Source organism: Salvelinus sp. IW2-2015, linkage group LG17 (genome assembly GCF_002910315.2).
Source record: "Salvelinus sp. IW2-2015 linkage group LG17, ASM291031v2, whole genome shotgun sequence".
Classification (NCBI taxonomy): Eukaryota; Metazoa; Chordata; class Actinopteri; order Salmoniformes; family Salmonidae; genus Salvelinus; species Salvelinus sp. IW2-2015.
In genome coordinates, this window is record NC_036857.1 from 27,011,706 (window position 1) to 27,034,567 (window position 22,862).

The following is a 22,862-nucleotide window of genomic DNA, read 5'->3' on the forward strand; positions in this document are numbered from 1 at the left end:
TGGTGGGTTGGATTAAGGCGTGTCGCGCTAGCCATGTAGGTCTGCCTATATTATTGGAAATGCTAGTCCTGACCGGGAGAAACTTGAAGTCCCGCCYCTCATTCTGTGCTATCAGCAGTTTCACATTCGTCGGCAGTCACAGGAGAGCTTTCACAATGGCAGAACACTTTACTGAGCAAATAGTATTTAACAAACCAAAGGTAAGTTACAAATGAAGAACATAATGTATCAGGCAAAGCGAATTTTGCAGTAAATGATTCACTCGTATTACTCAACCACGTTATTGTATTGAGGAAATATACCAGTTCACTCGGCTACTTTGTTTATATGGTAAGGTTTCACGTCGTTTATTCATCTGTTTGACTCTAAAACCCCGGATGCACGTGGTTAGAAGAAACGAAATGTAGTCTACAGGTTAGGAGAACTCACGCAGCAGGTTGGGAGAATTAGGTTAAGGTTAGCGACAATGCTTTCCTAACACTGCTACGAAAATCACTTCGGACAAAGTGGCATGTTTTTAAGGAGTCCCAGTCTACTACTACAGCAGAACTGCCGTCTTTGCGCTTTTAACCTATTCATTTGCACAAGCCTCGCCGAGCAACACGTTAAATAGAGAATGCATAGCCTAGATCAGTGTTACTCACATTTTTTTTGTAAGGGGACCACTTTGGGTTGAGACAATCATTCAGAGGCCGGCACAGAACTTAAATTTGTTGTACTTTTTCTTGCAATATTATCAATTGAGAGCAAATTCGGAGCAAAAGAGCACATGCAATTGATTTGATTTACAGCGCATCACAAATATATAAACCCAGTAAAAAAAAGAAAAGCGTTATTTTCAGCAAACGTAACATGTGTAAATATTTGTATGAACATAACAAGATTCAACAACTAAGACATAAACTGAACAAGTTCCACAGACGTGTGACTAACAGAAATGGAATGTGACCCTGAACAAAGGGGGGGGAGTCAAAATCAAAAGTAACTGTCAGTATCTGGTGTGGCCACCAGCTGCATTAAGTACTTCAGTGCATCTCCTCCTCATGGACTGTGCACCAGATGTGCCAGTTCTTGCTGTGAGATGTTACCCCACTCTTCCACCAAGGCACCTGCAAGTTCCCGGACATTTCTGGGGTGAATGGCCCTAGCCCTCACAAGTCCCAGATGTGCACAATGGGATTGAGATCCGGGCTCTTTGCTGGCCATGGCAGAACACTGACATTCCTGTCTTGCAGGAAATCACGCACAGAACGAGTAGTATGGCTGGTGGCATTGTCATGCTGGAGGGTGATGTCAGGATGAGCCTGCAGGAAGGGTACCACATGAGGGAGGAGGATGTCTTCCCTGTAATGCACAGCGTTGAGATTGCCTGCAATGACAACAAGCTTAGTCTGATGATGCTGTGACACCGCCCCAGACCATGATGGACCCTCCACCTCCAAATCGATCCCGCTCCAGAGTACAGGCCTCGGTGTAACACTCATTCCTTCAGTCTGAGCAGTCTGAGCACTGATGGAGGGATTGTGCGTTCCTGGTGTAACTCGGGCAGTTGTTGCCACCCTGTACCTGTCCCGCAGGTGTGATGTTCGGATGTACCGATCCTGTGCAGGTGTTGTTACACGTGGTCTGCCACTGTGAGGACGATCAGCTGTCCGTCCTGTCTACCTGTCTTAGGCGTCTCACAGTACGGACATTGCAATTTATTGCCCTGGCCACATCTGCAGTCCTCTAGCCTCCTTGCAGCATGCCTAAGGCACATTCACGCAGATGAGCAGGGACCCTGTGCATCTTTCTTTTGGTGTTTTTCAGAGTCAGTAGAAAGGCCTCTTTAGAGTCCTAAGTTTTCATAACTGACCTTAATTGCCTATCGTCTGTAAGCTGTTAGTGTCTTAATGACCGTTCCACAGGTGCATGTTCATTAATTGTTTATGGTTCATTGAACAAGCATGGGAAACAGTGTTTAAACCCTTTACAATGAAGATCTGTGAAGTTATTTGGATTTTTACGGATTATCTTTGAAAGACAGGGTCCTGATAAAGCGACTTTACATACACACACATATAATAGGCTACATCACATGTATAAGACCCATATTAAGGGTTACCTCAGTAGTTGGATGAGCGAAAATGTCCCTTCTGCTCGTTGACTGAATTCATTCTAAATGTATAGTCTGTTGTTGCTATCCTTGTGAGGCAATCCAGGTGTACATTGGTCAGTCTGTTTCTCTGTTTTTGTTTCACAATGTACATTGTTGAAAATTTTGCTTCACATAAATAAGTGCTGACAAAAAATGTACCTTTTGCACACACTGCTTCAGAAGTGGGTAACACCTGATCTTAGTTCACCTTGCAATGTGTCATTTGCCTGCAGCTCCACTATCTCACTCTCTATGCCAGCACGGTCAGGACCGAGGGCTGTGATGACTGGGGTCAGAGATGCCACTGGCACATGAAAGGGGTTCTCAATGAAGTTGAAAAACTCCTTGTACTCCATCATATCCTTGAATCTTGACTCAAACTCCAACTTCAACTCTTCCAACACACGCACAAATGCATCATAGCTAAAATGTGGCGGTATGTCTGGGTTGGATGTGGTGACTACTCTGAGTTTTGGGAAATGAACAATCTGTCTGTCAGGTATGAACAGTGTGGTGATTTTATTTTGAAATGCTGTGACCACACGCAGCATTTTGTCCGGAGTTTTAGCTTTCCCTTGGAGCTGGAGATTCACCGTGTTCAGGGGGCAGGTGATGTCAGTTAAAAAAGCCAGCTTTAATATTAACTGTGGATCATCCACTCTGGTTCCTCTCTCCTTTTTCTTGCAACAAATTCACGGATTTGATGGAGGAGAAAGAGAGAAATCTTTCCAAAACTCTGCCACGAGACAGCCATCTCACCTCATTGTGAAATATCAAGTCGCCGTATTCTGTCTGGTATTCCTCCAGCAACTCACGGAATTGCCGGTGATTCAGTGCCCTCGCAATAATAATGTTCACCACGCACACGACTTGCTGCATCACATTCTGTTAGTCACAATCTTTGAGTTTAGCCACAAGTGCTTCATGATGAATGATACAATAAAACGTATCAAATTTGTGAATATCCTCTCTCTCATCAGGCCCCATGAGTCCCTACTCCTTCCCTCACATGTTTGGGGCGCTGTCATTGCACACAGATGCCAGATTTGACCAGTCAATATTATTATCAGCAAAAAAATGTAACACGGGCTTTCAGAATATCCTCTCCTCGTGTTTYTCCCTGAAGAGGCAGTAAACATAAAAGTTCCTCTCTGAACGACTCATTTTGAGAGAAGCGGACCCAAGCACATTATTGGGCAATGTCACTTACATCAGTGCTTTRGCCAAGTGCAATACTAAAACACGGTGCCTGGGATATGTCAGTAATCAGTTGCTTACCGATGTCTTCACCCATGTCTTGTTATGGTCGAGTCTAAGAGTTGCAGTCCCTTAATTTGCTTTAAAATAGCTTCCTTGTTTGTGAAATCAGCATACAATATTTCGGCTGAGGCCAATATACATTATTTGACTATCTCCACATCTGTGAAGGCCTTCTTGTTTCTCGCGAGTATCCAAGCAATCTCCTATTTTTCCTCTGTCGTTTTCTCTGCAACAGTGCTAGATCTGTCCATCGTTTGTTGTTGTCCTTTGAGTTGCGCTATTTGGTTGTTTCTGAGGTTGCGTTGTGGCGGATATGTTTTGTCAAAGTGGGCATGATTTGACTGGAAATGTCCCTGTCACGTATTTCTAGGAGTGGTGGGTGTAGAGTCAGGCGCAGAGAGCAAAATTTCAAAGAAATGCGTTTTATTTCGCGTAGTCTAGCCAAACAAACAGGCAATGCCCAATGAACACYTATGTCTCCAAAACAGGGAAGAACATAATARGCAGGCGAAAAAAKCACCAGCACCACTGACAGTAAGGAATAAGCCCGCACAACAGCAAGCGAGCACTAGAAGTTTAAATAGACAAACTAATGAGCAACAGGTGAAAACAATCAGACAAAACCAACAGAAAGAAAAAAGGGATCAGTGGCAGCTAGTAGACCGGTGACGACGACCGCCGAGGACCGCCCGAACAGGGAGAGGAGCCACCTTTGGTGGAAGTCATGACAGTCACTCTCTAAATTTGCTTCTTCAAAACAATTGACTGCCTTCTGGCAAATGAGACAGTGAGCTAGTCCCATCATGCAGTACAAAAAAATACTTCTGTCCATTTCTCTTGGAACTTTCTGTGTTCTTCTTGAATCGACCGTATCCTTCTCTTAGCCACGTTAGCTACGTTAGCTGCATTAGCTAGCTGCATTTCCCCGCCGCCATCTTCCTGATTTTCCTGGTTCTCCGGTGGTTGTTTGTTCATAGCTTCCGCCTCATTTTCATTGTCAATACATTTATGTTTCTTTTTTACAATAAATCGATCCATGTCGACCAGACTGCAAAATTAGCCAGTAGCAAACTGATATGTGTCAGTCGCTGTAGCTGAGCAGTTGTGTTCTATTTCGGCCTTTATGTTCAACAGCTGTGCTATACTGCTATCTATCTGCCGTCAAGGGAACAATAGATATATTCAACAAAGTGATTCAGGCCTGCATTAAACACATTTAATTGAAATTACATCATTGTTATGTATTATGAATGGAAAATAGGAAAATCAGAGCGAGCCACAAATTAATGGCTCGGCCTGCGGGCTGTGCAATGAGTACCACTGGCCTAGATAGTCTACATTTTCTATTGATATATTTTGTCAGTCACTTACTGAGGTTTTACATAGCATATAGTGTACTTAAGGAATAGAGTACCACAGTATGAGTCATAGTACCAATAAAACCCAGTGTGCAAACAGGGAAATGGTTCTAATCGTTTTTCCACTATTCATTTTTCCCATAGGGGATTTTAGAAACACTTACAATAAGGGCTGTTTTGTGTAGGCTCGAATAAATAACACACGCGCACAGTGATTAACACACGGGACGAGACCCGTAGTCATCTGCGCGATCCTCAATGGCACAAAAACAGGTACTCGCACGCACCAGCGAATATTGTAACAATAATCGACCACCCAATGGAAACCAAATGGCCCGCTCTAATTGGTTGGGWATGGCAGGGCTAGGATAACTAAGGTAGGCTGAGCAGCAAACCTAACGGGATTTAAGGGAAACTCAAGATGTTCTTTCGTTTTTTTTGTACAAGGCAGGTATTAATGTGTACGGGAAGGAATAGTGAAGCGCGGCCACTTTAAACATGTTTCTGAACCCCGCATTCTCTACCACAGGGAAGGGTCTCATATCTGCCGCTATGAATTTTGCTATCGCTGCGTTGATTTGGGGAGAAGTGGTTGCCGATTGGTTGCCGTTTAATTTTTTTCGCCAAGTCCCACCGATTGGCACTTTAGGGTGATGCCAGCGTAAATGAGTAGTCATGTTACTCGTATTGTCACTTAAATAGGCTATTGGAAATAAACAGAGCCTACATGTTGTAGAAGTTTTATGCACCACTCYTTGGCCATCCTCGTTATAGTTTACAGGGAAACCGAAATGTTCCCAGACGGCAGACCTGAATGATACTGGGGCGTCTTCTTGTTCTGGCTCTCAATGCTTGCTATGTTGCTCCTTTGCATTTAGCTAACTGCTAATTCCTTCATAAGCTAATTGCTGCTACAACGGTCTCTCAGCTCTCTTCTCGCTGGAGTGAAATAACTAATGAGCGGAGCTGCATACAGCTACAAGACAAGTTTTTCTTTTTTTAAGACACCTTTATTACTATGTGGATATTTTTCCCACGTTAATTTATACGCCATTGGTTTAGGCAATAATAAWAWWWWWTTACAATTAAATATGTATATATTTTCCTAGCTATATGATTAATGTAATGTTCGGTTCGCAGTGCATACCGTGCACCGTGGACACTGTACCGAACAGTTCGATAAGAATACACGAACCGTTTCACCCCTAATAAACATAGTCTTTTGCATGCACACGCTACCTCAGCTTTTTCCATAGTTGCCTTTTATTATCCAGGCTGTAACACATCTGGCCGTGATTGGGAGTCGTCCCATAGGGCGGCGCACAATTTGCCCAGCATCGTCTGGGTTTGGCCACCGTAGGCTGTCATTGTAAATAACAGTTTGTTCTTAACTGACTTGCCTAGTTTTTTTTAAATGGGGGGGTTTATTGTGCTGCCTTGGATGATCTTCTAAAGTCATCACAGACTGTTCTTGGAGCTTGCTCATGCTCTGAGTAATTTATGACCCTGTGGCACCTTGCCAGATCTGATAAAATGGCAGATTCTCGCACCAGGCTGGGGGGAGAGGTTGTCAATCCAAGTAATTTGTTTCTCTCTCTCCAAGAGTGAATGTTTATGTTTGTTGATGCTGTGTTTATAGCCCTTTATAAACATGTTGTAAGTGTAATGCTGTTTGTCATTTATTCATACAGTACCAGTCAAAAGTTTGGACACACCTASTCATTCAAGGGTTCTTCTTAATTTTTACTATTTTCTACATTGTATTTTATATTTGAGATTCTTCCAAGTAGACACCCTTTGCCTTGATTACAGCTTTGCACAGTCTTGGCATTCTCTCAACCAGCTTCATGGGGTAGTCACCTGGAATCCATTTAAAACGAACAGGTGTGCCTTGTTAAAAGTTAATTTGTGGAATTTCTTTCCTTCTTAATGCGTTTGAGCCAATCAGTTGTGATGTGTCAAGGTAGGGGTGGTATACAGAAGATAGCCCTATTTGGTAATGAGTGAATGAGTAGGTGTATTATGGCAAGAACAGCTCAAATAAGCAAAGAGAAACGACAGTCCATCATTACTTTAAGACATGAAGGTCAATCTGGAACATTTCAAGAACTTTGAAAGTTGAAACCGGCTCTCATGAGAACCACAGGAAAGAAAGACCCAGATTTACCTCTGCTGTAGAGGATAAATTCATTAGAGTTACCAGCCTCAGAAATTGCAGCCTAATAAATSCTTCACGAAGTTCAAGTAACAGACACATCTCAACATCAATTGTTCAGAGGAGACTGTGAGTCAGGCCTTCATGGTCAAATTGCTGCAAAGAAACCACTACTAAAGGACAAAAAGAAGAAGAAGAGTCTTGCTTGGGCCAAGAAACACGAGCAATGGACATTAGACCGGTGGAAATCTGTCCTTTGGTCTGATGAGTCTAAATTTGAGATTTTTGGTTCCAACCGCTGTGTCTTTGTGAGACGCATAGTAGGTTTACAGATGATCTCCGCGTGTGTGGTTCCCACCGTGAAGCATGGAGGTGTTATGGTGTGGGGGTGCTTTGATGGTGACACTGTCAGTGATTTATTTAGAATTCAAGGCACATTCTGCAGCGATACGCCATCCCACCTGGTTTGCGCTTAGTCCCACTATCATTTGTTTTTCAACAGGACAATGACTCAACACACCTCCAGGCTGTGTAAGGGCTAATTGACCAGGAAGGAGAGTGATGGAGTGCCTCATCAGATCTGGCCTCCACAATCACCTGACCTTAACCCAATTGAGATGGTTTGGGATGAGTTGGAGCGCAGAGTGCTGGAAAAGCGGCCAACAAGTGCTCAGCATATGTAAGAACTCCTTCAAGACGGTTGGAAAAGCATTCCAGGTAAAGCTGGTTGAGAGAATGCCAAGAGTGTGCAAAGTTGTCAAAGGATGGCTACTTCGAAGAATCTCAAATATAAAATACTTGTACATGATTCCAGATGTGTTATTTCGTAGTTTGTCTTCAGTATTATTCTACAATGTAGAAAATAGTAAAAATAAAGAAAAACCCTTGAATGAGTAGGTGCGTCCAAACTTTTGACTAATACTGTTTACATGTGTGCAGATATTTGTCTTCTAGAATCACAACAATAAGATTCCAAGTCATTCGATTTACCACAATCATACATATACCAAAGTATGTGGACAACCCTTCAAATTGGTGGATTTGGCTATTTCAGCCACACCCGTTGCTGATAGGTGTATCAAAATCCAGCACACAGCCATGCAATCTCCATAGACAAACATTGACAGTAGAATGGCCTTACTGAAGAGCTCAGTGACTTTCAACCTGCCACCTTCATAGGATGCCACCTACGAGCAACAACAGCTCAGCCGCGAAGTGGTAGGCCACACAAGCTCACTGAATGGGACCACCGAGTGCTGAAGCGTCTGTCCTCAGGTTGCAACGCTCACTACCAAGTTCCAAACTGCCTCTGGAAGCAACATCCGCACTACAACCGTTTGTAGGGAGCTTCATGAAATGGGTTTCCATGGGCGAGCAGCCACACAAGCCTAAGATCACCATGCTCAATGCCAAGCGTCGGCTGGAGTTGTGTAAAGCTTGCCGCCCATTGGATTCTGGAGCAGTGGAAACACGTTCTCTGGAGTGATAAATCACGCTTCACCATCTGGCAGTACGACGGACGAATCTGGGTTTGGCAGATGCCAGGAGAATGCTACCTGCCTGCATGCATAGTGCCAAATGTAAAGTTAGGTGGAGGAGTAATAATGGTCTGGGACTGTTTTTCATGGTTCAGGCTAGGCCCCTTAGTTCCAGTGAAGGGACATTTTAACGCTACAGCATACAATGACATTCTAGACGATTCTGTGCTTCCAACCCCATCGAACACCTTTGGGATGATTTGGAATGCCGACTGTGAGCCAGGCCTAATCGACCAACATCAGTGCCCGACCTCACTAATACACTTGTGGTGTTATAGCAGCAAAGGGGGGACCAACTGCATATTAATGCCCATGACTTTGGAATGAGCTGTTCGATGAGCAGGTGTCCACATACCTTTGGTGATTGTAGTGTATAAACATCTTCAAATGGTCGCCAACACACATAGCTGTTTCCAAGTGTTCAGTATGGGCCTCAACATCATGTTCTGACCAGACAGTACTATAGTGGGCAGAACCAAACCAATATGGGGCCATTCATAGCCGACCGCTCAGAAGGTGAGGGCACACCAGCCAACCGTTTCAACATGGTCCTTCTAGAAGGATTTAGCTACCAACAGTTTTTTACATGGTCCTTCATCCCGCCAGATTTAGTGACCAATAGTTTTTCACAGTATACCATTATTAGATGTAGGTAGAACAACTCCAATGTGTGTGTGTGTATAGACACCCTGTATGTCCATTTTATTATGTTACACTGACTGTGTAAGGAGGTAGACCGTAAGAAAGGGGCAGGACAATGACTTGACACATTCACTTTTTCTCTTATCTACCATAGGTCAACTATCCGTGTGAGATAAACATATACTGTGCATTACATAACATGCTGTGTTGTTTAATGAGTCTTGATTGTGTATTCTGTTACTGCCATGGCCGCCTGTTACACAAGCTAACAAAATAAAGTTGTTAAAGACATTTTCTTTCAGTTCCTGTATCTATGTAAGCGGCAAGAACACAGATTATAAATAACTATCTTTTCCATTGCATGTACAATTGAGGCCAAATAAATTGTCACCCTTGCACTTTTCCTAAATAATTCCTGAACATTGCACTCCAAAACACCTTGATAATCTGCTGAGTTCATGATATCCTGCACACATTCAAGACCTCCAGTGACAGAGGCAGCAATGTGACCCAACAGCCACAGAGTTTCTAAAACCAGGCGCAAGATTTCCAGAAATGCTTGCGAAGCAGACTAAGCAGATGAGGCCGGGGTTTGGGGTTTGAGAAGTGAAACATTCTTCCTTAAGTTGTTCATTTTATCTAAATCTAAAAAGGCACAAGATAGATTGGAGCCAATGTCTTAAGTAGTTGAACATGTTATTACTTCAACCTTGTGAAAGTGTTTTAGTGAAAACATATTTTATATTGAAGGAGTGCCTTTGATTTGACGGCCTGCACATGCGCAGTTTGGCGTGAGARGACCGTTTGACTGAGGACATGTTTCTGCGCGTGAGCTTAGCTAGCCAACGTCGCCAGGATATCGCCTAGCGTGATCGGGGATAACTATAGGCAGAAACTGCTTCTCCAATCTTCATAATGTACTCTCTTTGAAACAGCATTATCAAACCTCCCCATGTTTGATTGTAGGGAGAGTGTATGAATGGCTCATTTGGTCTGTGGTAAACATAGGAAGACCCCACTGCTGAAGAAGACAAAAGATAGCCTGATTGTACTTCTCAAAAACACACTCAAACAAGCCTAAATCCCGGGGGAAATGTTCTGTGGACCAGTGAAACAAAAGTTGAGCTTTTTGGCAATACAGATCAGCACTGTGTTTACTGACAACCAAATTTAGCATTCAATGAAAATAACACCCTCCCTACAATTAAATGGGGGAGGTTTTCTAATGCTGTGGGGGTTGATTTTTCTGCCTCTGGTACTGGGATCCTTAAATGTGCAAGGCATCATGAAATCAGCAGATTATCAGGTGTTTTGGAGACCAATGTTCAACCCAGTGTCCAAAAACTGGGTCTCCGTTGAAGGTTGTGGGTCTTCCAGCAGGACAACGACCCCAAACACACATAAAAAAAACACCCATGGATGGTTCAAGAAGAGGTTCTGGGGTGGCCCGATCTGAATCACATCCATAACCTATGGCGAGATCTGAAAACAGCAGTTGGTGGAGGTCACCCTTCAAACATTGAAGAATTAGAGAAGTTTGCTGCTTAGAAGTGGGCCAAATTGKCAGTTGAAAGATGCAGCAAAGTGCAAGGGAGACAATATATATGGCCACAACTGTATGTCCCTGTTGATATTGCTCATATCTGTACTCTTAACTCACTAATGTTATTTCGACACTGTCTTCTTCAACACTGTAATGTATAACTCATTCTTCAAATTATACACATTACACATTATCTAAGCACATATTCACTCATCCTTTCGTCTGTTTCTTTGTCTCATAGGCATGTACACGTACACAGGCACATGCTCACACGCATGGAGGAGTGTATTGAATAGAGATGCTGTAACAGTCATGGGAGACTTACACCCTGGACATGTTGTCAGTGTGAAAAGTGGTTGTTGACAACCTTATTATAGGAACCTCTATACAGCTGAGGAGCACATTGGTGGTAAATAACCGCATTATACTCAGTCTTGRATTTAAGCCACTCTAGTGCTGGAAATTGAATAATACATGTGTATTGACTGATAGGTTTCAGGTTTCAAGCCTAACACAAAACCTAATGGCTCTGTGAGACAAGATTACAGCTGTTGCTGTAAATTCATGAAGGCCTTTTGGTGTACTCTGACAGTTTTACTAGGGTGTGTAGTACACTGTGAAGTCTACCTAGTCATAGCGTGTTCAGACAGGCTCTACATTTTTTCAAAGAATGTAAATCAAACTCATTCCATGGATGGCCTAGTGTCTGTGGGTTTTTCCTTTTAATTAAGACCTAGACAACCAGGTGAGGGAAGTTCTTAATAATTAGTGACCTTAATTCATCAATCAAGTACAAGGGAGGAGCGAAAACCCGCAGACACTCGGCCCTCTGTGGAAAGAGTTTGTCACATGATTGAAATGTTTCACAGGAACTGATTATTTCCCTATATTCCATAAGGTGACATCTAGAGAAAAATGGCTGTTGTGTTCAACTAGTTAGGATTTAGCCTGCGTACTGTAGGCCAATACTGTGCCAAAGGTAACCCTGTTGGAGACACATTTTTATTTACAGCGCATTCGAAAAGTATTCAAACCCCTTGACCGTTTCCACATTTTGTTACGTTACAGCCTTATTCTGAAATGGATTAAATATTGTTTCCCCCTCATCAATCTACAAACAATACCCCATAATGACAAAGCAAAAACAGTTTATTTTTTATTTTTTGCAAATGCATTAAAAAAATGGAAATATCACATTTACATAAGTACTCAGACCCTTTACTCAGTACTTTGTTGAAGCACCTTTGGCAGTGACTACAGCGTTGAGTCTTCTTGGGTATGACGCTACATGCTTGGCACACCTGTATTTTGGGTATTTCTCCCATTCTTCTCTGCAGATCCTCTCAAGATCTGTCAGGTTGGATGGGGAGCGTCACTTGCCAGCTATTTTCAGGTCTCTCCAGAGATGTTCGATCAGGTTCAAGTGCGGGCTCTGGCAGGGCCACTCAAGGACATTCGGAGACTTGTCCCAAAGCCACTCCTGCATTGCCTTGGCTGTGTGTTTAGGGTTGTTGTCCTGTTGGAAGGTGAACCATCGCTCTGGAGCAGGTTTTCACCAAGGATTTCTCTGTACTTTGTTCCATTCATCTTTCCCTCTATCCTGACTAGTCTCCCAGTCCCTGCTGCTGAAAAACATCTCCACAGCATGATGCTGCCACCATCATGCTTCACCATAGGGAAGGTGCCAGGTTTCCTCCAGGCGTGACACTTGGCATTCAGGCCAAAGAGTTCAATCTTTGTTCCATCAGACCAGAGAATCTTGTTTCTCATGGTCTGAGAGTCCTTTAGGTTCCTTTTGTCAATCTCCAAGCTGGCTGTCATGTGCCTTTTACTGAGGAGTGGCTTCCGTCTGGCCACTCTACCATAAAGGCCTGCTTTCTGGAGTGCTGCATAGATGGTTGTCCTTCTGGAAGGTTCTCCCATCGCCACAGAGGAGTTCTGGAGCTCTGTCAGAGAGACCATCGGGTTCTTGGTCACCTCGCTGACCAAGGCCCTTCTCTCCTGATTACTCAGTTTGGCCAGGCGGACAGCTCTAGGAAGAGTCTTGGTGGTTCCAAACTTCTTCCATTTAAGAATGATGAAGGCCACTGTGTTCTTGGGGACCTTCAATGCTGCAAAAATGTTTTGGTACCCTGTCTTGGAGCTCTGCGAACCAATCCTTGAACCTCATGGTTTGGTTTTTGCTGTTACATGCACTGTCAACTGTGGGATCTCATATAGACAGGTGTGTTTCTTTCCAAATAATGTCCAATCAATTAAATTGACCACAGGTGGACTCCAATCAAATTGTAGAAACATCTCAAGGATGATCAATGTATCGTTACTTTACTTTCATTAATCTGATGACTGCTATTTATCTAATCAACTAACTATGTTTAATTGTTACCCAATTTTAATTAATAGTGTAATTAACTCATTAGGAATTTGGGGCACCACGAGAGTGGCCAACATAGATATTTAATTACCTAGATGACCCACCCTAGTCCCACCCCGACCTAAKCCACATAGAGAATAACAGGCTCTCTATGGTCAGGGCGTGACACCCTCTTCCTCYCCATCTCTTCTTTAACAAGCATCAATGTTGTTGTCATTTCGCTATGGACCTGTTATCAGCATATTACGTCTCCAGTCAATAACCGGTGCGYAGTGTGTATGTTTATCCTGTGTTCCCATTTAATTAGCTAGTAAATAAATAATTAAAGCAATTTGTGTAGTACTGAATCATAAGTAAGCCTCAGGTTTTTGCAGATGCCAGGAGGCTACGACTGTTCAGAATGATGATATGATACAAGGTTATGATTAATAAGTTGACTGTTTATAGATGTGATGGGTAAAGACCTTTTTAGAGTTTAATTCGGGAGTTTAATGGTAACTCTTTAAAGAACCGCTCTCGTGGTGCCCCAGATCCCAGATCCTAATGAGTTAATTGTTACATGATTAATTTAAAATTGGGTAACAATTAAACATAGTTAGTTAATTAGATAAATAACAGTCTTCAGATTGTGTCGTGACTTGACTTTAACATCATAGGGCCTACAGTGATTTTCGCACTGTTGATTACATACATTAAATTATACTGCAAAGTAGACTACCTTCACATTTCTTATAGAAAACAAATTAGTATTTCAAGGCGTTGGTTTCCTGTCATACCATTGTTAGTGGCCGGGATCATACCATAATTATCACACACATACTAAACTCAATATGTAATAACCGTAATTGTATTCCCTTCAAGAGCCAACCTGTCAGACACATACAGGTGTAGGACCTTAATTTGACCAGTATTGTCATAACAAAATAGTACTGCAGCAACAGGATTTTAACGTTTAGTCCATACGTACTTTCCGCCAACGTAATGTTGCTTGATCAGTGGTTAGGCTATTAGCTAGCCYAAATGTAAGCTACATGAACAGTGCAATACTGTAAAAATAACCATTTGTTAGTGCGGGTTTTCAATAAATCCTATGGTGCAGGGAAAATTCCCAGCAATAACAGAGTGATCAAATTAAGATCCTACACCTGTAAACTGTAAGATGATAAATATGGCTTAGAACTTTTCAAGGTTCTTTCCTGTTGCTCTTCTTGGAAGATTTGTTATTTCTTAGGAATACATTACCTATATTTTCAATCTCATCTCATCCAGTATGTGCCTCAGACGGTCAAAAGATAACAAAATCGATACATTATATACCTTCCCTTTACAATCGAATCCTCTGGTCATGTTTTATTAGTTGTAACTGAGGGTTGGGGTGACCACAGTCAATCTGCCCTGTAGTCAGCTGGTGTAGAGTAGCTGGGCAAGGTTTAGCACTTTCATCTGTCAGCTCTGATGGAATAAGGGCSGAGCACTCAGTTGCTCTTCTTTGAACCTTCTCTGGCATCCCTGGCCTTTTCACCGACTGCAACAACTACGGTGCCCAAATTGCACACTGCATTCGTTATAGWTGTGGTCCAGCCAACACATTGCATTGAACCACATCACACAACAACACATACTCTCTCATTTGCCAATGTTTAGTCTATTGATTTGTTCGAGTTCATCCTGATTGTCTGTACTTCAATTCAGGRTAAATTACTCTATAGGTCATTAGGTTAAAGTACATTTACATTTTGAATTGTGTCTCGTCTTCAGATTGAGCTGCATGTGCATCTTGATGGCGCTCTCCGAGTGGAGACCATCCTAGACGTTGCCAAGTAAGTTTATAAACCTGTTGAATTCTTTGTATTTTGTTTAAATAGTGTGCTTTATAACAGGTTTTGCAAGTTCTCTTTAAACATTAACTGTCAATTACCTTTGGTAAAAGGGTTATTAGATGGTTTATTAGGTTCAGGTGACACATTGTTCTTTCAGTATCTGCGTTTGGAACACGTAGGCCTATTTATGGGGCTATTTTTGAACTAGCAATTTCCTTTAAGTCATTAATATAATTAATTGAAAATAACATTGAGCAGCTGTTGCTACCTATTGCTGCTTGTACTTTTAAAGTCCTCTGTTTCTGTATGTCTGTCCCAGGCGACGTGGGATCACCCTGCCTGCAAGCACAGTGGAGGACATGAGACAAATCTGTGTAATACACCAGCCTGCCACCCTCACAGAGTTCCTCGGCAAGTTCGCAGTGTACATGCACGTTATTGCGTAAGTACCCTGAACATGAAGATGGCTGAGATAATGAGATGCTGACTACTGCACTAATCCCCTGAGCTTTTGGTTTCATACTGTAATTATCACCGGGAGAAGTTGTCTCAAGATGTCAAACTCAAAAGCAGTGGTGGAAAAAGTACCCAATTGTCATACTTGAGAAAAAGTAAAGATACCATAATGGAAAATGACTCAAGTAAAAGTGAAAGTTAACCAGTAAAATACTTCTTGAGTACAAGTCTAAAAGTATTTGGTTTTAAATATACTTAAGTATCAAAAGTAAATGTAATTGCTAAAATATACTTAAGTATCAAAATCATTTTAAATCCCTTATATTTAGCCAATCGGAAGGCACTGTTTTCTTGTTTTAAAATGTATGGATAGCCAGAGGCCCAATCCAACACTGAGACATAATTTACAAACAAATTATTTGTGTTTAGTGAGTCCGCCAGATCAGAGGCAGTAGGGATGACCCGAGATGTTCTCTTGATAATTGCATGAATTGGACCATTTTCCTGTTCTACTAAGCATTCAAAATGTAACGAGTACTTTAATAGTTTTCTTAAGGAATGTAGTAAAGTAAAAGTAATCAAAAAATAGTACAGTAAAGTACAGATACCCCAAACTACTTAAGTAGTACTTTAAAGTGTTTTTACTTAAGTACTTTATGTGTTACAGCACAAGATGGCATCAAGGTGCTACACTACCAATTTGTGTCATGTTCAGTTTACAGGAGGTTGTGCTCCACCAAGCWCTTTAATCAGCTTTATTATTGCAGATGGCTCTTAGATGGAGATGAAAGTTCAATCTGTAGAGAGCCAAGACGGAGATGACATGTACTGTTACCTCCCTGTTTTATTTCAACAAGAATCATAACTGCTGTACAGTGTGTTAGGAGTCAGGAATTTAAATGTATTTGCATGACACGCAATGCAATCAACAAGCTTTTAAAGAACACGTGATCACCTAATTTGTTAAATTACGGCTAAAATATGAAAGTGAGGGGGAGCTTTGTATTGGAACTGTCATTTGTAATGATTGTGAATTGCGTGAGTTAAATAGCAGCCCAATTTGAGGTACCTTCACTTTAAGACCAGGGCTTGATAGGTCTTCTTCCTGGTTAGTGAGTGAATGTAACGCGGACAGAGACAGTATTATGCAATGTTTCCTCTGGTGGCCAGACTAGGGGGTCAGTTAGTTGAAATGCAGATCATGCAGCACAGAGGAGCACGTCATGATGCGAGCAGGTGTCTCTTTGGCAAACAACTGAACTCAGACAGAGTCAAGGTTGTTATGTATTCCATTCCCATTACAACACTACCTTATATTTAACCCAAAATCTACAGTACCAACATATTTCACATTTTGGCCCCCAGATGGTACTTTTGAAAAAATCCTAGTGAAAATCTAAACTCAAATCTCACCCACTGCTTAGACTATATGGTGTTTTTTAATGGGTAACGTGATGTTTCAATTCTCTGCCAGGCTAACCAAGAAAGAACAGAAAGAACAATGGTTTGTAGTCGTAGCCTCTAGCCAGGACAGAGCAGCTGCTAGCTAGCAGTTATGCTGAATAAAGCATTCTTTATGAAGTCCTTCGCTTGAAAACCTTGTTGTTGCGTCTGGTGCGACCCCTTACACGACAACAACAAAATAGGGGAACTTGCTAGCTGCGTTTGGCTCATGCAGGATTTTTATGTGTGTAGGTGGATGGATAAGCATGGGGGTGGGGGAACAACAAGCATTCGGACCAATCATGTGATGTGAAACAGAATCTGTGTTGTGAAGTCAAAAAGCAACAGAAAGGGAAACGACGCTAGGAACAGCTGAGTGAGTTTGTAGACATTTCCCACCACTCCAACATACCCATTACTCCACAGGGACTTTTACAGAAATGTGCACAATATAACGGAATGATATGCACTCAAAATCCAATGAAACTACTACTATTACAAATGACTATAATATTCTATTATCCCCTATGTCATTCTTCAAATACTGTACACAGGCTGYTCTTATGTCCTTTATCGTCATTACAGGGATAATGATAATTACAGGGATAATGATAGTCATTTTCTCCTCCAGATAGTCAGTCCTAATTGGCAGTAGCAGTTAATTGCTCAGTGTAAATTCAAGTGCAGTTCAGAGGTCACGTGGAGTGTTGGTTTATCGGCTTGCTATGCTCTGACTCTGTGACAGTAATAGTCCTCCTGCTGTGGTGTGCTGAGGATGTACGATCAGATTACCCTTCTGCCATTCAGAGACACACTACTACCCTGTATTAACCCTGCAGGCAAAGAGGGAAAAGACGCAAAGAATAGTTGGCTGTTCCTAGAACATTTCCTTTGTTTTATGTGTGTCCTAAATCAAGTTGTTTTAAAAATGTATTTGTATCTGGATGAGCATAATTTGAGGAAATCACCCAAAAATGTAGGGCCTTTGTTGCTGACTAATAATTTGCATTACCTGCCATCGTTGAGTAAATATTCATGTTGTTTCTCTTAGTCTTCCACTGATTTTGAATTACCTTTCCAGTGGCGACAGAGAGGCGATCAAGAGGATAGCTTATGAGTTTGTGGAGGACAAAGCCAAAGAAGGGGTCATCTACGTTGAAGTCAGATACAGCCCACACTTGCTGGCTAACACTGACGTAGAACCCATTCCATGGAACCAAAAAGAGTAAGTGGATGATATTATATTTTTCTGAGTTGGTAAGGTAGCTGACAGAAAAGTGTGAATATATGGACATGTGCAATACAGTACTTCTRTGAGTTCCTTGTGCTCTCCAACGGCAGAGTTTTTTGTATTGTTCATATCYTTTGTAGGTATCTGTTCTTGTTCTTAGAGCTCAAAACGTATAACATTAAACATAGAAATACATTCAAGAATTCTCTCTGTCTTGATTTCACTCTCTCTTCTCCCAGAGGTGACCTGAGCCCAGATGAGGTGGTTCACTTGGTGAACCAGGGACTGGCCGAGGGAGAGAAGGCATACAAAATCAAAGCCAGGTCCATTCTGTGCTGCATGCGCCACATGCCAAGTAATGCCCTCACTGTCCTGTTCATGCTCCTGCCCTGTCTGTCTGGCACAACTCATCCCCTCCTCATTGTCTGTAGTTTTGTCTGTGATCCTTATCACACTGTAGAAGGTTGCAAGCCAAAAATCTCACATTTAAAAACACTTCCTGTTGTGGTCATTTTCTGACTGTCTCTCGTTTCATTCCATCCCCACTCAATTGCGTTGATCTATACTTGACGATGGTGTGATACTGTGCACATTATTTATTTTTCTCCTTAGTTAATGTTACCATTTGCTGACCCAATGCTGACAGTAAAAAGGGGCTCTTGTTTGTATATTGTATCACTGAATGAACAATTGCAAGTCTCATCTCCTATGTTACAGTACAGAATGGAGCTAGCATTGTCTCCCATACAAGAGATCCCCTTTCAGGGTTTCCCAAACTCGGTCCTCAGGACCCCAAGGGGTGCCCGTTTTGGTTTTGGCCCTAACACTACACAGCTGATTCAAAAGATCAAAGCTTGCTGATTAGTTTATTATTTGAATTGGCTGTGTAGTGTTAGGGCAAAAACCAAAACGTGCATCACTAGGGGTCCAGAGGACCGAGTTTGGGAAACGCTGCAGGTATTAGTTAAGTCATTTGGATTGATGTAACTTTCTGACTTACCAGAGCTTAGTATCTGTTTTTGTAATTACATGTAACGAAATGTCAGTGGCTATTTTAGGCTGACATTCCAGTGAACAGTGCTCTGTAGTCAGTTTTGGGGATTTTGATTCTGCTTTTAAGTTTTTAACTGGACAATTTGACCTTTTCAACTATTGCTTTTAGCTTTTGCTGAAATGCTTGGCATGATACATTGGCATCTCTCATTCGTGGACTGCAGCAGACCATTTAGATAACCATTAGGTCAAATCTAGCATGAAAACATTTCAGAAACATCCCCACAAATCAAACATTGTGCGTTTTTTTAAATCAAATCTGTTTGACCTTACTGGGTTGATACTGCCAATAAACGTGTGTGTTGCATTGCACAGGCTGGTCCATGGACGTGGTGGAGTTGTGTAAGAAGTATAAGAAGAACGGAGTGGTGGCTATTGATCTGGCAGGAGACGAGTCACTCAACTGTGAGGCCTTCCCAGGACACAGGATGGCCTATGAGGTAACTGCCTAACTTTGAACCCCTCATATCCAATTCATACTGTATGTGCTCTAGTCAACTGTTTTATCATTGTCATGCAAGCATGCATGGTTAACGGAAATGCTAAAGGTCTAGAGTTGTCTTTAGCACATAGCGTGCAGGATATGAGGCTAACCACTGTCCTACTATCATGCAGCATACCATGTTAAGTTTTATGGCTTAAAGGTGAGAGATCAAACTCCAACTTGCTCAAAACTTAAAGGAGTGGGAGCATAGAGCAAAGGTGTGCTGAAAACACAAAAAATTATTCACATTTGACACTGTTGGCCTGTTGCAGAACCGCAGACATTTAAGTCCTGCAATTGGTTGATTTATTTTATAACGGGCCAATTATTTGCACCTTTCTTATCATTATAATGAATGGAGTTACTCTGTAGTAGAACCCATTCAGTACATAGAGACCTGAAGGTCACTTTAGAGACACATTTGATGGAGAGATCATTCTTGTGAGCCATTTCTTGAAACAAAACACTTTCTTAAGAATAACAAATTGCTTCAGCAATAAAACTATTTGTGCTGTGGTAAAGTGGACCAACTTTAGAAATACTATAAATTGGTAATAAAGGTAGTAATAACAAGCTGACCAAAAGTTGGCATACGTCATTTCAACAAGCATTTAGTTCGTACTGCTTGCATAGATCTTTTTTCCATGTTTGTGTTGAATATAAATACAAGACCGTTAAATCATTCCCTCACGACAATATCTGGGAACACTGTGGTAAGGTTGACCAGGGGCTGGAGTGATACATTTGGACATGCCAGGGCAAAATACTAGGGGCTGGTATCTCAGAACCAGATTAAGCCTCGTCCTGGACTAAATGGCACTTCATTGAATATAAGCATGCCTTTTAGACCAGGAATAGGCTCCGTCTGCATTCTGGGCAACTGGCCTTAAGAGAGTATTAAAAGGGAGCACTGCACTAATACAGACTGTTAACATAACTGAACAAGCTCTTGATAGATTTTTTAGACGCGATGCTGGGGTTTGTCAAAATCAGACATTTCTCAAATGTTGTTGGTGAGATGTAGTCCTTTTCAGTCTAGCCCTTGGCAAAAAAATAAATAATAACTCCCTACTCGTGACAGCAGCACAAGCTCTTGGAATCTCTGAGGTCTTGGAATAATGTTGTGACTGTAGGTCATCCATGTATAATTACATAGTTTCAAGACAATGAAAAGTATTTCAGTCGGAACTAACTGCATTGCTAATATAAAACCCAGATAGTTCTCTGGTTAACTTGGTGTTGATGCTTTTCATGATTGACCTTGTTGACAGGAAGCAGCGAGATGTGGGATCCACAGAACAGTCCATGCAGGAGAGGTGGGCCCTGCCTCTGTGGTGAAAGAGGTGAGCTTTCCTTTCCTCTATAGTCTTTGGGGAAAACTAAATATATCCATTTTAAATGATATGTCTAATGGCTGTTCAGCTTAACCCAAGACTTCCTCTACTACTCAACACACAGCAGCATTATTATGTTATAAGTGATTGCATTGTGAAAACATATCCCCTCCCCTTTTATAACAACTTAAATATGTATTTCAGATAGAAACAACTCGGTACACACAGCAAACTATCCAATTTCATGTCTCCCGGAAATTCTTCGCTAGCCTATGTGACTTCCTTTCTATGGAAGCCATCTTTTAAAATGTTGCAACCAAAGACAGCATATTACCAGGTATAGGGTGAACTCGTTTGAATTCAKTCACTTTTTGACAGTACCCCTTTTGATTTGAACGAAGCCTTCCATACCTATTTGCCCATTGTAGATGTGCTCAGAAAGTGACTTTTTTTCTTAAAGGGATACTTCGGAATTTTGGCAATGAGGCCCTTTATCTACTTCCCCAAAGTCAGGTYATTTTGTGTTTACCATTTTTATGTCTCTGTGTCCAGAATGAAGGAAGTTGGAGGTAGTTTTGCAAGGCAATGCTAACTAACATTAGCGCAATGATTGGAAGTCTATGGGTATTTAAAAGCTTAGAAACAGGGTGGTAAAACTGTTTTTACAAAAAGTATTATTTATTTATTTTTATAAAAATGTGACCCGTTTCAATAAGCTAGGCTTATGTTGCACGTCACTACTGCACAGGAGAGACATTTGAAGTTTTATTTATTTATTTGATCAAAATGTGTTTTTGGGGGGCAGAAATGCCTTGTGGAACATGTTAACTTTCATGTGCCTTAATAACAAACTTGTATGCAATCTGTAAATACAAATAAAATTGTAAAATTATGAGCCTAGTTGGTTTAGCCACAGAAAAATACAGGAACCTTCCCTCTAGCCATGATTGTCCGAAATAATGGATGGGCTGGACTTGCCAAGAGAAGTTCYGATTGGTCTGCCCTGTAGCATGCTTCTGTCTATAACATGAGCTGCTCAGTAAACAATTAAGGAACATGCACCTGTGGAACGGTCGCTAAGACACTAACAGCTTACAGACGGTAGGCAATTAAGGTCACAGTTATGAAAACTTAGGACACTAAAGAGGCCTTTCTACTGACTCTGAAAAACACCAAAAGAAAGATGCTCAGGGTCCCTGCTCATCTGCGTGAATGTGCCTTAGGCATGCTGTAAGGAGGCATGAGGACTGCAGATGTGGCCAGGGCAATAAATTGCAATGTCAGTACTGTGAGACGCCTAAGACAGCGCTACAGGGAGACAAGATGTACAGCTGATAATTCTCGCAGTGGCAGACCACGTGTAACAACACCTGCACAGGATCGGTACAAGGCCTCACAACTTCCGGCGCCGACCGAGATGGCCGCCTCGCTTCGCGTTCCTAGGAAACTATGCAGTATTTTGTTGTTTTATGTGTTATTCCTTACGTTGGTACCCCAGGTAATCTTAGGTTTCATTACATACAGTCGGGAGGAACTACTGAATATAAGAGCAACGTCAACTCACCATCGTTACAACCAGGAATATGACTCTCCCGAAGCGGATCCTGTGTTTTGCCTTCCACCCAATACAATGGATCTAATCCCAGCCGGTGACCCTAAACAACGACGCCGTAAAAGGGGCAAACGAGGCGGTCTCCTGGTCAGGCTTCGGAGACGGGCACATCGCGCTCCACTCCCWAGCATACTACTCGCCAATGTCCAGTCTCTTGACAATAAGGTTGATGAAATCCGAGCACGGGTAACATTCCAGAGAGACATCAGGGATTGTAACGTTCTTTGCTTCACGGAAACATGGCTCACTCGAGAGACGCTAACGGAGTCGGTGCGGCCAGCTGGTTTCTTCACGCATCGCGCCGACAAACAAACATCTTTTTGGTAAGAAGAGGGGCGGGGGTGTATGCCTTATGATCAACGAGACGTGGTGTGATCATAACAACATACAGGAACTCAAGTCATTCTGTTCACCWGATRTAG

General features: G+C 42.0%; 1 protein-coding gene across 1 annotated transcript in view; it reads left to right on the plus strand.

Annotated features, from left to right (window-relative positions):
- The window catches only part of LOC111976630 (adenosine deaminase-like), a 33,116-nt gene continuing 10,254 nt past the window's right edge, over positions 1 to 22,862 (plus strand). The window contains exons 1-7 of the mRNA XM_024005616.2: positions 1 to 200; positions 14,766 to 14,827; positions 15,147 to 15,269; positions 17,808 to 17,951; positions 18,197 to 18,312; positions 19,326 to 19,450; positions 20,766 to 20,837. Of these exons, the coding sequence (XP_023861384.1) occupies positions 60 to 200; positions 14,766 to 14,827; positions 15,147 to 15,269; positions 17,808 to 17,951; positions 18,197 to 18,312; positions 19,326 to 19,450; positions 20,766 to 20,837 (783 nt within the window). The 5' untranslated portion in view covers positions 1 to 59. The remainder of the gene's footprint in view (positions 201 to 14,765; positions 14,828 to 15,146; positions 15,270 to 17,807; positions 17,952 to 18,196; positions 18,313 to 19,325; positions 19,451 to 20,765; positions 20,838 to 22,862) is intronic.